The sequence below is a fragment of the Mirounga angustirostris genome, unplaced genomic scaffold, assembly GCF_029215605.1.
Source record: "Mirounga angustirostris isolate CCGP_5_RB_7025 unplaced genomic scaffold, mMirAng1.0.hap1 SCAF_12, whole genome shotgun sequence".
Lineage (NCBI taxonomy): Eukaryota > Metazoa > Chordata > Mammalia > Carnivora > Phocidae > Mirounga > Mirounga angustirostris.
In genome coordinates this window covers 68,988,571-69,005,564 of record NW_026991720.1, presented here as the reverse complement: position 1 = coordinate 69,005,564, position 16,994 = coordinate 68,988,571, and the positions used below count along the sequence as shown (strand labels likewise).

General features: G+C 41.0%; 1 protein-coding gene across 1 annotated transcript in view; it reads left to right on the top strand.

Annotated features, from left to right (window-relative positions):
• The first annotated feature begins 2,887 nt into the window (after positions 1-2,887).
• Positions 2,888-16,994, top strand: part of COL1A2 (collagen type I alpha 2 chain) — a 35,285-nt gene continuing 21,178 nt past the window's right edge. The window contains exons 1-16 of the mRNA XM_045864684.1: positions 2,888-3,286; positions 5,784-5,794; positions 6,397-6,411; positions 7,058-7,093; positions 8,228-8,320; positions 9,599-9,655; positions 12,647-12,691; positions 12,778-12,831; positions 12,924-12,977; positions 13,292-13,345; positions 13,762-13,815; positions 14,313-14,366; positions 15,932-15,976; positions 16,269-16,322; positions 16,421-16,465; positions 16,826-16,879. Of these exons, the coding sequence (XP_045720640.1) occupies positions 3,217-3,286; positions 5,784-5,794; positions 6,397-6,411; positions 7,058-7,093; positions 8,228-8,320; positions 9,599-9,655; positions 12,647-12,691; positions 12,778-12,831; positions 12,924-12,977; positions 13,292-13,345; positions 13,762-13,815; positions 14,313-14,366; positions 15,932-15,976; positions 16,269-16,322; positions 16,421-16,465; positions 16,826-16,879 (795 nt within the window). The 5' untranslated portion in view covers positions 2,888-3,216. The remainder of the gene's footprint in view (positions 3,287-5,783; positions 5,795-6,396; positions 6,412-7,057; positions 7,094-8,227; positions 8,321-9,598; positions 9,656-12,646; positions 12,692-12,777; positions 12,832-12,923; positions 12,978-13,291; positions 13,346-13,761; positions 13,816-14,312; positions 14,367-15,931; positions 15,977-16,268; positions 16,323-16,420; positions 16,466-16,825; positions 16,880-16,994) is intronic.

The following is a 16,994-nucleotide window of genomic DNA, read 5'->3' as shown; positions in this document are numbered from 1 at the left end:
ATATCACAGAGAGAAGGCAGCCCTCAAACCTTGTCAGCTGCCACCTTAATTATCAGCTAATCCCTTCTCAGCAATTGTTTGACAATTCAGCTCAAACTAGAATGAGAGAGGGTATTTTGGGGGTTTTCCACAGAGTGGGTCCTCAACAAATGTTTGAAAGGAGACATTAGTCCAATGCTTACTTTGATCCAAGAAAAGAAAGGAATAAAAGTGTAAGACAACAAGGCTTTATCAGGCTGTTCACATCCCCTTATCAGGCAGACTCTCGGGTCATACTTTAAGGTGTGGCCCCGTTTGAAATCTGTGGGATGTAGGAAGCTGAAGAGACCATCTGTTTTGCAACAGAGAATACTTCAGGAATAGGAACCCAGGTGTTAACTGTCAGGCAGCAGCAGACTGATCTCTGCCTCCCTTCTAACAGCCCTCTACTCCTCAGCCCTCAGTGTCTCCCCCTCTACTCCCTCACTCAATCTTCTCCTCCTGCTCAATCCCCAGCCAACACGCCAGGCCCCCCTACACTCACACACCAGGCAGTCATCACTAGGACCATCCTGTAGGCTTTGGGTCAGCTCTCTTCCCAGCCCCACCCCCAGCAACACAAAAAGCTTCTCTCTGTTTGAGGCACAAAGTATTTAACGGAGATCTGACTGTAAACACTATCTTCCCCAATGAGTGATGAGTAAGAAAGAGTCAAAATGATGTATAAAAATGGCTGGGATGGCAGTCGGTCCTCCGCTTAAAAAAGAAAAATTCCCCTTTGGTTTTCACCATCTTCATTGTTCCGTCTAGTTTCAGGGCCTCCCACCAAATGCTAAGGACTGCCTGCTTCAAACTCTGCCACATCAGCAGGGAAGGAGCCTGGCAGCATTCGGTATTTGCATCAGCTTCCAGGAATGTTTCAAGTTATCAGTTTACTCTGCAGAGATGTTTTTCCTTTAAGTTTATAAATGTGTGCTTGAACTGTTACTTCTCTAGTTTTCAAAAACTAGCTGAGCATTTTTTATGCTAAAAAAGAAATTACAGTCACACTTCCACAAAATGTTCTCCAATTTAAACTATCAGATTTGACTGTGGATTCCTCCTTGTAAAAACCCTCCTAGAACTGACCAGATACACTTTCAAATTCCTTCCCTCCCAATTACTTCATAAAGTCTTTCCAAGTTATCTCCCAAGTCAGTGCCCTTAAATAGAATAAAAGAAGGGTTTATTATAGTTCTGTTTGTTCCCTTTTATTTCCATTAACCTGTTTGTTAAGTTTAGAGGAAGCAACCTGTTTAAGAATATTCAGTCCCTTTGGTTTATAGCAGCTGCTGATGGAGTTAACTTAGGCAGAAATTCTTCCTTAAAGCACAGCAAAAAAAAAAAAAAAAAAAAAACCAAGGAAGGGAGAAATAGGAGAAAGAAAGAAAGTGGGGGCGGGGCGGGGGGGAAGCAAGGAACTGCAGCCCACTCACTTCTGTTTGGCACAGAGGGAATTGACCTAAAGATGCCCCTGTTGCGTTGACTTCTGGGAGCCCATGGCATTCTGAGTAGCACATGACTGCCTCACTGGGGGTGCAGAGCAGGCAGAAGTGCAGCCCCCTGCCTTATGGGCCTGGAATGACATCTCAAGAGTGTTGGAGAAGAGGCCATTCACTGAAGTTGACTGCACCCAGTATTTCACAGTTCTGAGGAGCTCTCAATGAGGACTTCCACCCTCAAATCCTGAGCTCAGGGTCAAGGTCCCAACTCCTCCTCTCCCTGGTGGGGAGCAGAGAACGAACGGGATGGGGCTGAAAGGGGAGAAGGAAGTTGGGTGTTCAGGAGGGAGTTAATATCCACATTGATGAGGATGCTGCTTGGGATGCGTGCGACCAGAGAAGATTACCCCATCTCAGAGTCGAACTGGAAGCCCCTCTAGATGGGCTCGGCATTTTCCCCAAGGTGTAGAGGGGAGCCATGAGGAAGCCAAGAACGTGCTTGGGCGTTACCTGTAAGAGTGGGGTCAGTGAATGCACAAGGAGGTCGAGGCATTGGGGGAACTCACTGGAGAGCTATCTGAATCCAGTCTCAACGTGGAGAAGAGGCATCTGTGGAGAAGAGGAGGTGGAGAGTGGAAACCTGAAGGGGAGAGGATGGATTCTCCACTGCAACCTCAGAAAGGAGAGACCCCAAGAGAGGCATCCAGGCGTCAATCTCAGTCTTTTCGCAGGGCCAGATAATCTCCAAAGCCTAAACCGAGAGTCAGCCTCAGTAGAGGTCGAAGGACTTCCCCAGTGGCTGGGTCCAGTCTAGAGTGCGCAAAGCATATCCTCCCCCGTGCTCAGTGCCACGCTACCCCTCGCGTGTTTCCCCCCTCCTCCCCAACGGCAGGCGTCCTCGGACTCCAACCCAACCCTGCACAGACAGAACCCCCCCTCTCACCCTCTCCCGGAGCCAGGCGAGAGCGTTACTGCTGAGAAAGTGGGGGCACACACGCCCCAAAGCTGGAACAAGCTGGGCGCGGGCGGGGGAGGGGACGGGGAGAGGGGGCGGGGGGAGGGCGGCCTTCGGCTGCGCCACGCTGTCGAATCCCCACTCCCTCCTCCCTTGCTTCCTCCGCGCCCGGCGCGCGCCCTCCACCCTGCGGGTGGCCCGCAGGGCACAAGGTGAGACAGGGCTGGACAGCTCCTGCTTTGATCTCCGGGCTCCCGTCCCTTCTACAGCTGCCCGGCTGCCCAGAGATCTGCAAAGTGTGCCCACGTCGGTGTCTGCAGAGCGCTCCGACGTGTCCCAAAGTGTTTCCAAACTTGGAAAGGGCGGGGAAGGGCGGGGGGATGGGGAGGGCGGAGGTATGCAGACAGCGAGTCAGAGTTTCCCCTTGAAAGCCTCAAAAGTGTCCACGTCCTCAAAAAGAATGGAACCAATTTAAGAAGCCAGCCCCGTGGCCACGTCCCTCCCCCCTTCGCTCCCTCCTCTGCGCCCCCGCAGTCTCCTCCCAGCTGTGGCTGCCCGGGCCCCCAGCCCCAGCCTTGCGATTGGTGGAGGCGCTTTTGGAGGCACCCTCGGGCCAGGGAAACTTTGGCCGTATAAATAGAGCAGATCCGGGCTTTATTATTTTAGCACCAAGGCGGCAGGAGGTTTCAGCTAAGTTGGAGGTACTGGCCACGACTGCATGCCTGCGCCCGCCAGGTGATACCTCCGCCGGTGACCCAGGGGCTCTGCGACACAAGGAGTCTGCATGTCTAAGTGGTAGACATGCTCAGCTTTGTGGATACGCGGACTTTGTTGCTGCTTGCAGTAACGTCGTGCCTAGCAACATGCCAATGTAAGTGCCTTCGGCTTGTTTGGGGCAGAGGGGGAGAAAGGTTAGATGGGTGGGCACCCTGATCTGAAAAAAAAAAAAAAAAAAAAAAAACCTAAAGTCAATTCTAGGTCCAGCTTGGAAGGAAGGCTTCCTGGCATGTGGAGAAACGCAGGCATGGATGAGAAACGTGGGAATTATTTTAGAAATGAAAACAGAAAAGGCTCAACCCTCGCCAAAAGTTAGGGAACTTTTCTCTCAACTCGAAGTGAGTCTGAATTTGATCTGGATCAGTGAGGCTCAAAGAGAGCAGAAAGTCTTTTTCCTAAGGGTGAGATATTGACAACTCTCAGGCCCCATGGCTGCACTGACGCCCACCCCGTAAAACTTGAGGCCTGCTTTAAAAAGCCCTTGAATTTAGTAACACAGAACTCACCCCCTAAGGGCTTTGCTCTTCTGGGCGGTTTAAGGCTTGCCTGGATGATGACGATAACTATGAGGCGCCCTCTGGAGGGAGGACAGTGGAAGCACAGGGGACCAGGCCTTACGCTAATGGAATCCCCAGGAGAGACCCTACAGGTTTACACGGAGAGGGGACCTGCATTTCTGACTGAAGCCATCCCCCGTAGCTAGTCGGTGTATCCTGGGAACGAAAATGATGTTACTTGGGATGGATACAGTCTGAAGAGTAGAATTAGCTTTTCCATTTATTATCTGGTCATGGAAATGGTAACATTATTTAATTAAAACCTGTTCTGCCTTTCGTTGAGCCTGCAAGTTACCTCTTTATCATGTTCCCTGTGACAATCAGACATTCTGAACACAGCAAGTTGGAAAATATCAACATGGATCCGAAACTCAAGAGACCCGGGGTTTTCCAATGACTTGGCCACTAATTTACCATGCGACCTCGGGCAAGTCCCGCTGAGCCTTTTCTAAAACGCAGAATGCAGATTAGATGGACTCCGAGGCCACTTTCAGCCATAGGTTTCATGACCAGACTTCTATGTCAAGATAGAATGGAGAAAATCTGTCCGTTTTTGAAAATGGCTGCCTAATTACCAGACAAAGATACTGACTTGGTAGAGTCTGAGGGGTGTCTGGCCACACCCAACACTCTATAAAGAGTTTGCTCCACCCACATGCCACGGTGTCTACCATTGCATCATTGCCGATTCATTTGTGTGTGTGTGTGTTTTCTCCCTTTGTCCACTTTTAGTATACACACTGTGGATACTAAGGAGTAATTGTAGAACAAATTCACATTACCGATTTCCTTTTTATGAGATCTGAGGATGGGGGAAAGAGTTGGCTCCTTAAGGAAAGATGAAAACAGACCTAGGCAAGTCTGAAGGTACAAAAGGCAGTTCACCTTCTGACCAACAGCCAACTGCAGTCTGGAATAAAAGTTACCAAACACACATTTCTTCAAAATGGCTCAGTCTGAGTAATTAAAAGGCAAATTTCCAAAATCATAAGGAGTTCCGTTAATCAAGCCTGGGCATAATTATTCTTCCTACTGATGGACACAATGAAGTAAACATATCATTTTCCTAATTTAAAAGTAATTCTCATAAATTGCCCTTAAATATCAGTGCTGGATGTGGTCCACCCTCCTGAATTGTGACTATTGCAACAGATGTTCTTACTCCAAATGACACACTTCTTGGCACCTAATTAAAGCAATTTTTAGGGGTGATTCATCTTGTTGCCAGCTTGGCCACCGTTATATCCTGTGTTAACCTATAATTTTTATACTGTAGGAGAGGAATTCGGTCTTTAAGGACTTAGAGCAATTATGGCAAAGGGGGGGTTATTACTTGAGTGTGTTTTTCCCATTACTTCTCAAGATCTTTAATCCAGTTTTCCCATTTATACGGAGCAATTCCTTCTCAGGGACAAAAGTGATACATATTGGTAAAATACCTTACCTAATTTAAGTGAACCAGTTTAAAGCAAAATTTCAGATGTTCAAATGGCTCCATTCTCATAGTGACTAATTTGCAATTTAGACCTTTTGAAAAAGGACAGTAAGGTAACTCAATGAAGCACTAGGTAATTTTTATAAAAAACAAAGTATTTAGGTAACATAGTTCCCTAAATTTTCCCTTTTTTAGATTTTTAAATACCAAAAACTATCTAAACCATAAATTATTTCTTCATCAGTGTACTGGTCTTACATTCAGCGATCCACCTATGCAGTTTACCGACTTAATTACTACACATTGGAAATATCCTTCAGACACATTAATATTTCACAGTATTTATAAAATAGTAAATAATTAACAATTTAATTCAAAATATATTTGCATATTAATATTGCAAAGAAATCACCCTGCTGATCCCTGCCATAATTTTGACCTGCATAATTTCCAATTCATTAGAATATTCTTAATAAAAAATATACTTGATCCTTTAATTAAGTCCATTTTATAGACTAATATACCTATTTGTTAATCACAGCTATCCATCAATGAAATGATACTAATGATTATTTCCCTCTTTTCCCTTTCCTCTACAGCTTTACAAGAGGTGAGCAAAATTATTTTTAGAAAAATTTTTTTTTTTTTTAATACTGAGGTGGCTTTGGCCACCCTAATGCCTTCTCTGGGGAAGGAACAGGAGGCTACACTGGTGTGGAACAACCTGGATTTCCAAGAAAATCATCAAGAGTTATGGTAGTCAGACTTCGCTGGCTGCCTAGAAAGTACCCACCCCAATTTCCAAAATGGGCGGTGCTATTGAATAAGACCACCCTTACAAGAATGCTCATAAGAAACAGAATAAATAATCCAGTGGAAGTTTGGGTTTTAAGCATCCACTGCTACAAAGCAGGAGACTTCACAGAGCTAGAGACTCTTGTTACTCCCTTGGAATCATTTGCAAGAGTATTAGGAACAATTTCTTAGCTCATGAATTGAGTTTGAGGCATAATTACAGATAAGTATGCATTTTGGTTCTGAACATATGTTATTTAATTTATTTGTAAAATTTAAAATCATACTTTGAAATATTGGAATAATGGTATGCACAATGTATATACTCTATAGATATATTTGTATACTACACAGAAATGTTAGCCATTTTTAAAAATATACAATTTTTCGTCATAATTATTTCTTATTCTTTTCTAGGCAACTGCAAGAAAGGTAAGAGTCCAATACTTTTCCATAATATCTGAAATGATCAGAAGTAACTTCTGATTTAACTAAATTTATAGTAAACTACAGAAGGAAAATATTTGGTCAAGATTTTGCCCACATGGAAATGCATTAGCTAAACCATAAAATAAAGTAGCTTTGATGTTTAAGATAACCAAGCTTTATTATCTTCCAGAATTATCTCTAATTACACTTATATTATACAAACTGGTGATTTACATACTAAAGAAAAAAAAGACTTGTTTTAATTCTGGAGATGGAATGAGTATTATGTTAATTATAGGTAGTAAATGAAAGTTTATTTTAAAGGGCTTTATCTATATAAATATACTGTTAGCGATGTAACAAAATGGCAATTTTATCCATAGAAATCGTATTTCTAAAAATAGTAGTTATAATATTGGCCTAATGACTGGAGACTGCAGCCTCTAGTCTCCTGGTTTAAAAACATTACATGTAATTATAATAAAAACAATATACCTTTTTTCTATTGTATTATGCCATTTTTACAGCTACTTTCTAATAATATTGTGTTTAGATCAGTCTTATCGACTAATTATTGTCAAGAATGCTTGCTCGTTCACTGGAAATTGCTTAGACATTTATTATTGTGCTGTTTGTATCTTCCTCGTAGGGCCCAGCTGGAGATAGAGGACCACGTGGAGAAAGGGTGTGTACTTTTTGAACTGTTGAAAAGCTTTGGACCATATCTGAATAACTACAGGTTAGACAGTTTACAAGAGTATTATGTATCCAGATATTTGCACCACCTTTTAAGCAGATAATGCCCTACAGAAGAGGTGAATGAACATTGTTATATATAATCACTATTTTTTTAGAACAAGATTATCTTTTTAGAAAGCAAAGCTATTATAAGCAGCCATATTCTTTGCATGGTCTGTCTTTCTTTGTTTTCAGTTGACCTGTCCAACTTATGCATAAGGGAAATATATCTACCTAACCACCACAGTCCTCTCTTTGCACAGGTTTTGTTTGCTTTTCAAGTAAGATCTCTTACGTAGCCTGGGAATAGTAGTGAAATAGCAGTCAACAACATGTTTCTGTCTAAATTCGTAAATGTGCAAACTGTTTACAATTTATCCATGGTATTCTTAGATCTCCCTGCTATGCTTATTTGGCATGTATAACTACATTATATGACACTTTTGCCAATATACAAATACCTATATATCTCATATCTATTGGGAAGTGCAGTCTAAAATGTATTCCACTCAAACAGTCTATTAGAGGTAGCATTATGTCAGTAAATTACGGTAACAACATAAATAGTGTTAATGTTAGGAAATCTGCAGATTTTCTACCTTGTGATAAAGTGACTTTATTAATTATCATATCAATTAATCTACCATTCATACATAATGTACCAAAACAGTTGAATAAGTTCATCAGTCTGAAACTGACAATCAATATACAGAGTACATCACTTGTGCACTGTTTTCCATATGAAGTTTAAGGGTTATAAATGGTAGCTATAATTTCCATCTTTATTTGAATCCTGGAGCTCCATTACGAATTGATATTCAAAGGCTGAGAAATCCCTCTCCCAGAGGAACTGGTCTGTCTTTTGTCTTCTTTGTATTGTATCAGTCACTAAACCTTCTTCTAAGGTCATAAGTGAAGTTCAATTAGTGACAAATACGGTGTATTAAATTTCCTTACCACTTGCACATTGAAAGGTCTGAACAACGAATCTTACCACATGTATTCTTAGGTCTCCTTTTATATGTATAGGTTTCTATGGGGGTCTGTCTAACTGTGACCGAATTCACTTTTTACAAAACAGGGTCCACCAGGCCCACCAGGCAGAGATGGTGACGATGGTATCCCAGGCCCTCCTGGTCCACCTGGTCCTCCTGGCCCCCCTGGTCTTGGCGGGGTAAGGTGTCTTAAGTACTGCTCACTTTTAGCTCACTTCAGTGTCTTATACCTCTATTGAAATAAGGCTCATTGTGGGACTTATTTTTAGCAGTTAAGGGAGAGTCTGCTATTTGGATATTAGTACATTTTATTTCATTTCTTTGGTTTCTTCATTCAAGATTTTGCTCTGCCCGGTCTCTTTGTGGGCCCTTGTCAATTACAGGACTGGTCTTTGTGTTCACTGAAGGTAGCTGCAGCCCTCACGACTATTATTTAATTTGGGGATTTCATATCTTTCATCAGTAGGGCACAAATAAGAGGTGTTGCATTATTAAAGAGTTTGATTAGATTGAATTATAAGTGAATTCCCTGATCTTGAGCAATTTCACAAACATCCTACTCTTTTTATTCTCCTTGGCTTGAAGTCTGCTGAACCAACATTCAAAGTAGTTTTAGGTTTAATTTGCTTGAAACTAATTTGAGAAAAGTACATTTCCCTTTTTCATTAATATCTTCTTTTAGCTTTATGTCTTTAACAATGCTATGAGTGCCAAATGGCCTCGCTGCAGGAAGGAAAACATATTTGCTTAATTGGTTAGCACTATGAATCAGAAGCCTGATTCTAATACCCAACTGTATGCCAGTAAAATAAGACCTTTCTCCCCCAAAAGATCTTATTATGATTGCTTATCTACTGAGTGCATTAAAAAGCACCTTCTTTAATAGATCTACTACTATAAGAGAGATCTTTAACAGTAAAGTTATTACTGTGAACTATTTTTTAAAAGTTTAATCTTCCAAGGGGCATTTTAATTTAATTTTCGTCTAAACTTGAAAACTCTTTATATCCTTCTTGAAACTCCAGCAAGAGAAAGGTCTCTGAGTCACTTTGGTGTAGTTGTGGAGGAACAGGGCAACAGGTAGGAATGCAAAGGTGACCTCTTGGTCTCTGCTCAATATATCAGGGGTCTCCAGTGACTTAAAGTTAGAAAGCGCCCCTTTCTCAGGGTAGAGGTAGAGGGTGGGGAGAAGGGAGAGGCGAAAGCAGGGCAGGAAAGGGCTTGAAAAAATAAGGTAGGGAGGCTTCCCACTTCACACCAGATGGGGACTCAATTTTAAACCTGTATTTTCTCCTGACTTTTTAGGAACTTAGCTCAATATGGAATTATAAACTAATAAACATATAAAAATTTTGCTCCCTTTTAAACAACAACATAAAAATCTCTACAAGTAGGATGAGAAAGTGAACTACAGAGCTGGTAATTTTAATATATATAATGTGTTTTTGCCCCTCTAGAATTTTGCAGCTCAGTATGATCCTGGAAAAGGAGTTGGCCTTGGCCCTGGACCAATGGTATGTTTCTCTCTTTTTAATCTTAGCCAAAAAATTACTGAATAGAGAATTTGTTTTTATGTTAAAAATTTCACATCGTCATTTCCTTAACTACCTAGGTTAACACTCAATACTTAGATCAGATAAAAGCAGCAACTCCTTTTGTATTCAAATCTATAACAATCTAAGCCTAGATCTTGGGGGTTGAATCTTCTCTACAAACATGTTTCCAGTGTGTAAATAATCTCTGGACATAGTAACTATAACTTAGATAAATCAATATAATTCAAAAGAGTGATCACTCTGAATAATTTTTTTTTATATTCTTTAACATTGCTTAGAATTTTAAGCAACCCTTAGAGACACAGAGGTATTAAGTTATATAAACTTGCTGGAAAGGAGCAGCAAGTTCTAGTCCAGCCCATTTTTTTAAAAAGATTTTATTTATTTATTTGAGTGGGAGGGGAGGGAAGAGCAGAGGGAGAGGGACAAGCAGATTCTGCGCTGAGTGCGGAGCCCAATGCAGGGCTCAGTCCCAGGACCTTGAGATCAAGACCTGAGCCGAAACCAAGAGTCAGAGGCCTAACCGACTGAGCCACCCAGATGCCCCAGCCCATTTAGTCTACACTAGAGAATTTAAGCTTTTCCAGGGCCATGGAAGTGGTTAATGGCAAAACTAGGACTAGCCTCCAGGCAGGATGTCTCATAATCAGCGACATCATGTCTCACATATCTAGTACTTGAATAAAACATCAGTTTATTCAACAACTATTTATCAGGTGCCTTCAATGAGCCCCAGACTGTACTATGCACTAGGGATGTAGCCGTGAATATGACAGAATTTCACCCTCCCTCAAGGAGTTATAAGTACTGGAAATGTTTCTTTTAATACCTTTTGATTGATACCTTTTTAGTCTATTAATTATGAATCCATATAGAAGAGAATATGAGTATAATTTAGCATTCATATCACTCAGCGCAAATAGTTAGCAACATATCCTATAATTTGAGTAACATCTAGAAAAGTTCCCTATATGATTATGATGATGATGGTCTGTCTTTAACAAGCGAGCCTTCCGACAAGGATCAATGAGATGTGTTAGAAAAAAAAATAATATGAGCATGCACAATATATACTAGTATGTATTAAATAAAGGGAAAAATTGCTGGAACTAAAAATATTAAGTTGATTAAACACTACAGTTTAATGTTAACATGGTCTCTAAAGTATAAATTTTACCTGGACAATGCATTCAGTGCTCTGTCTTCAAAAGAAGATGTTCAGCTGGACCTAATGGTCCGCAATAAGCTAATACACTATAAGGGCAAGATAATATTTTCTGTAAGTTAAAACTCTCACTTGAGAAGTAATGTGCCTTTAATTGATGGATTTCCAATTTCCAGATTTTTCCTGGTAATTTAAAACATCCATATCTGAAATGAAGAAGTAGAGATTTTCTTTGGCTTTGTTTATATTGGATATTTGAAATTAGCCATTTCAGCTAATGCTGAACATTAGTCAGATTTAAAGCAGTACCCATGTCTCAAGAAGAAGCTAAAGGGGAAAAAAAAAGCAAAACACTAATAAAATAGCCTACATAAGCCCAGAAAATTAATATGGATTTCAGATTCCCCTGACTTTGGAACATTCTCTGGGGGGCATAAAAGGGAGTGTTTTACTTTTAAATATCAGTGTAATATAATTTAAGCTTGCCCCATCCACACACAGTCATAGACATATGTAATCAACAGATATGTGGTTCGCAAATAAGAAAGATAGGCAGCAATGAAGTATTAAAATAATTTGCCATGTTGGAAAATCAATAACTATAAAACCCCACAGGGTTCTTCTCTGAATTAATGAGTAATCATCGTCCGTCTCACAGCCTCAACAAAATAAACTACCTTCTATGTAAATGAAATTGTTGCAAATACGCGGAAAAATGAATAAATGTAATTAAAAATTCATGGTGTCAAAGAAAATTATTTTTAATGTATACCTAAAAGATTACTTTGATTGAAAAGCGACAGTTTCTTTTAATGTGGAAGCAATTTCTAAAACCAAACAAATAATTCTTATAATTAAGATGAGGTGCTTTTTAATAAAGTCCACATTATTTCACTCTAGGCATTGATACTGTGGGGCAGACTTGCCTGCGGAGTCCCATGGTTGGTGTGTCATGAACAAATTACTCTAGACTTGCCTATGCAATATTTTCAGCATGAAGGAGCTGGTCCCTACAGGAGAGCTTGCATGGGTATTGATTACTGCAAAGGGGAGTCGAGAATGTGGATTTAGCTCGCCATCTAGTAACAGTCTCACTCCACTGGCGTGCACAGGAGGAAGAACAAAAGGAAGAACCATCTGCTGTGGTTGTGGGCCACATTTTCAGTAATAATATTAGAACCCTCCAGGAAGATGTTTCAGTACTGTTTTATTTTTCCTTCACCCCTCACCACATCCGCTTTTGTCTGACATTTTCATCAGTCCCCAGCAGCCCTAAAAGGAGCTATAAGGCTATATAACAAACCTCCCTCTAATATCTTTTGATCCTTTTCAGTTTATGCCCCTTGTGGCAATAAAAATATCAATTTCTTAGCTAAATATGACATGGGGAGATGACCTCTGATCGAGGGAATCCAAATGGAAAGGCTTTGTCCACTGCCTAGAAGGTGGCTGTAGGTCCCGAACTGTGCAAAGACAGATCCGCTTCATTGCATTAAAACAATCTCGACCTGCCCAGGTGTCTGCAACTTTAAGGAACCTGTGGCCACCTATCCAGTTGGGCTCTGCTGATTTGGGTTAGGAGAAAAGGCGGAATCAAAGACCGAGAAATAGTGGAGGGAATGTCGGTCCTTAAGAGCCTCCTTGGCAGAAACAAGAACTGAAACAAAACCAGGATAATCCTGTTTGTCTATCACAAAATGCCTGTGGCACTACTATGCCAGTCGTCTCTAACTCAGACCGCCACCACGGTAACTTCTCGGTACTAAGACTTGTCTTCTTTCCAGGGTTTGATGGGACCTCGAGGGCCACCTGGTGCGTCTGGAGCTCCTGTAAGTACCAGCAGCGTGTAATCTCTCTTAGGGAAAAAACCAGAATTAAAGAAAGGTGTGGAGTATGACGTATTGTTTTCTTTTAGGGCCCTCAAGGTTTCCAAGGACCTGCTGGTGAGCCCGGTGAACCTGGTCAAACTGTGAGTACATTTTCGTCCGTTGTGATAGATTTTTTCTTCAAGATGTTTATTAATATAACCTTAACAAAATGACTGGTGTCCTGTTTTCTCAGGGTCCTGCGGGTTCTCGTGGTCCACCTGGGCCTCCTGGCAAGGCTGGGGAGGATGTGAGTATTTACTCATAAGCATTTCCAAAATGCCATTTAAACACTCCTGCCTCGACAAGAATTTCTGGATTCAAATGAAGTATTTGGCCAAAAGCTGAATATGCCCGACATAACTCTTCCCCATATGGAAGATGTTATTTTAATGAAATCTTAATTTGTGTGTATGTAAGGAAATTCGTTGTTAATTAAATATATATCTGGACCCACATTTTTATAGAATGCCTTTTTCCCCCATTTTAAAAACCAAGATGTTCCGGCTTTCACCTGATGGCTTAGCAAGAAAAGGCTGACCCTACGATGCTTTCATGTTTTAGGGTCACCCTGGAAAACCTGGACGACCTGGTGAGAGAGGAGTTGTTGGACCACAGGTGAGCTTTTTCTCCCGGTGTCTCCAGTCTGGATGCCAGGGGCGTCTTCCATGCAAGATGGTTGGTAAAGCTGGGATCAGTCTAAGTGGCCACCTGGATGTTTGAACGCTTGTACTACTCACTGAAGGCATCCGACGAGCCGAGGAGCCTGGTTAAGAACGCATACAGTTTTTGTTAATGCAAGGAATGTTTTAATGACAGCAAGCATACCGTGAGCTACATCATGTTTTGTACAGATCCCCTAGTATTAGTTACTCAAAGGAGAGCAAGTGAATTTGCTGCTCCAGGCTTAAAAATATCCTAGTTCTTTGGTTCCAAGCTTGAACTTCAATGAGAAGAAATAATTCGGAGGGAAGAGATCACTGTTTTCCAATTTGGAACGAAAACATTATTTGTCTTGTGTGTTTCTTTTTAAGGGTGCTCGTGGTTTCCCTGGGACTCCTGGACTTCCTGGCTTCAAGGGCATTAGGGTGAGCGCATCCTTTCCCCAGAGGAGAGTAAATGCTTTTAGGAAAAGCCCTGACTATATTTCAACTCCTGGGTGACACATACTTGCTACCAAATTCCCGGAATTCGCCAGAGTAAAGAGAGTTAGAGAAGAGTTCAGATGGCTGAAAAGGAGAGTGGGGTGTACTTTTCTCAGTATGTTCCTAGCTTCCAAGAAACGAGGATCCCTACGGAGAAAATTGTGTAAAAGGCGTATGACTTTAAGAGGTACTTAAACCCATCTGAAAATTGTAAAAATTATTTAAGAGGGCAAGGCTGTGAGAGAGCATCTCGTTCTATTTCCTTCCCTTTCAAGTGCAGGGAGGTTTAGTGACTTATCAGGGGCAATGGAGCAAGTTTGCCGGGTGCGAGTTCGCCGGCCTGGCGTTGCACAGAAGCGGCCATCACCTGGGGTGGGGGTCAGGATTTGACCAAGCACTATAATGGAACGACATTTTAATAATAAGGATTTGCGTTTCAGGGACACAATGGTCTGGATGGATTGAAGGGACAGCCCGGAGCTCCAGGTGTGAAGGTAAATACTACATCAGAAGCATTGTTTTTAAAACAGTTGACTGTAATTCCCCATGCCCATCAGAAAGGATATTTTTAGTGAAGACTGCTCATATTCCAAAGAGTATCTTATTTTCTCTTCGGTATTTCAGAGCCCTCAATGGTGAGGATATGGGATTCTGTGACAAAAGGCCAGTTATTAATACTATTTATTTAATTCAATATCTATTAAACAGTTAAGATAAAAATAATGTCCACAGTTTCTGCCTTCATTTCCTATCCTCCTACAATTTCAGCCATCTCTGCAGCCAAACTAAAAGTAAATAAACATATAATCAGATATTAGAACGCTATGTTATTTTAAACTGTAAATTCTCCTTTGCCATGCACTAATTAGATAGGTACATTCATGTCACAATACACTTTTCAACCTCTTTCCTGTGATTTATCTGTGCACACTCAAAAAATTTTTAATTAGGTAATTAAAGTCTCAGAAGTGTGTTATCTCTTGGCTAGGCTCTTCTCTGACAGCGTTTTCAACTATAAAATGTTCTCTCTCCTATTAAGGAGATAATGTGATATTAAAGTGAATACCAACGTAATTACAAATTAATGAGTAACGAATACTAGCGGGACCAGAAATGAACATGAATATGGAGAATCTGTTCTAACTTTCCAGCTGCCACAGAAATGGATAAGGTCAAACTCATTCTCCCTGGAGCCTAATGTAATGGCTCAGACTACTAGTCCCAGCATCATAAAATGTTAGAGCCGAAAGGAGCGTTGGTGACCCCCCCTCATTTTGCCGATGAGGGAAACTGAGGCTCAGAGAGAATGAGTGACTTGCCCAGAGTCACACATCTAGTAGTTAGGAGGGCAGAGACTAGAATTTCTGACTCTCAAAGAATGGACTTTGTGCCTATTCCCAAAGAATACACTTCACATAGAAGCCTAGAAACGGAGGGTTCCTAAAGGGTCTCGCAAATCTGTTTCTTCCAGATATTAATCAGATGACTTAGAAGCAAAGTTCCTTTACATGTGCCATTTTATTAAATTACTGCTCCCCCTCCCCTGTCACCACCATGGTTTTCACTCAAGATAAGAATATAGGTTGGAAATAAATAAGACAGCTCTGAAAAATACTACAAAGCTTTAAATTTCCATGCATGTTTTACAAAAATGAAAATACCAAGTGTTAAAAATAACTTTAAAGAGGGTAAATGTGGTTCTATTGAAAGCAGTTTATCCTCTGCTGTCTCTTTCTATGATATCATTCCTGATACATAAGCCTAGTCAAAATGATACCCAAAATCTAAGGGGAAAGTAGAGCTGGGATACATAACCCTCAAATGACCACATCTCCCTAGTACTGTGACATTTGCTATTACCTATATTAAAAACTCGTATTTTAGAAATTTAAAAAATTTATGTGACTGGCATAATTGAGAAAGTCTATTTGTGTAAGAAATGTTACAAAATATATAAATGGTTCAAATTAAAATAATAGGGTAAAAATGACCCAATCAGGAAAAAAAAAATAATTGATACCTGTAACGAACAAAAACTCAATCCTTCTTTTCCACATAGGGTGAACCCGGTGCCCCTGGTGAAAATGGAACTCCAGGTCAAACAGTAAGTATCGATGACTTGATTGTAAATCTGAATGTGTACCCTCTGTGCAAGCTGGAACTTCTTTCATGTTTTTGCTAATTACCATTTCCCTCGGCATTGTACTCTTTGATATTTTTCTAATAACCTTCTGCATACTTAATTGAAATCCATTACCTTTTAGTTGGAATTAGAACAAGACCTATTTATTTCTAGTGGATTCTTGCACATGTGGGAAATTGGACAAAGCAAATGATGTCTGTGACATTTTTAAAATTAGCATTCTGGATTTCACTGAAAATATTTCTGCTTCTAGGGAGCCCGTGGGCTTCCTGGTGAGAGAGGACGCATCGGTGCCCCTGGTCCAGCTGTGAGTGCTTCCGTTTTTGTCCCTTATCCTTTTAAAAACTCTTCTAATAACGGCCACTTAACTTTCCTCTTGACTCTGTCTCCTTATTTTCTTCACAGGGTGCCCGTGGAAGTGATGGAAGTGTGGGTCCTGTGGGTCCTGCTGTAAGTTTTGACACCGAAGAATTTGGAAGGGGTTGAGAGTGTGGGGTGGGAACTATCTTCTTTATTAATTTATAAAAAATAACACCATTTTAGACACCTTACCAAACGTTCTATGTGGTCTCTCGAAGGTTCTGTTTTTATAAGTACTACTATCCCTAGCGCTTTTCATTGCTACATAAAGTAAACTGTACCTCCCCTTGGATTCCTTGGATGTATCCCCTTTGGTATTAATGGCAACAGACTAGCTGTCCACTTTCTCTTTGCCAATATTAAATAAGATCAAGCCACTTCAATTTTCTGGTCTTGTGGTGTTAATTTGCTGGGAGGAAGTCTCTTTACCACATTCTACTTTGATTTCAGGGTCCCATTGGGTCTGCTGGCCCTCCAGGCTTTCCAGGTGCTCCTGGCCCCAAGGTAAAAACACTGCCGACCACTGTCATTACCTTGATCAACTTCTCGTTGTGATGGGAAAGATAGGCCCAGAGTTTGCAGATAGATAATTACACAACAGGGAACTTAATGAGTCCCC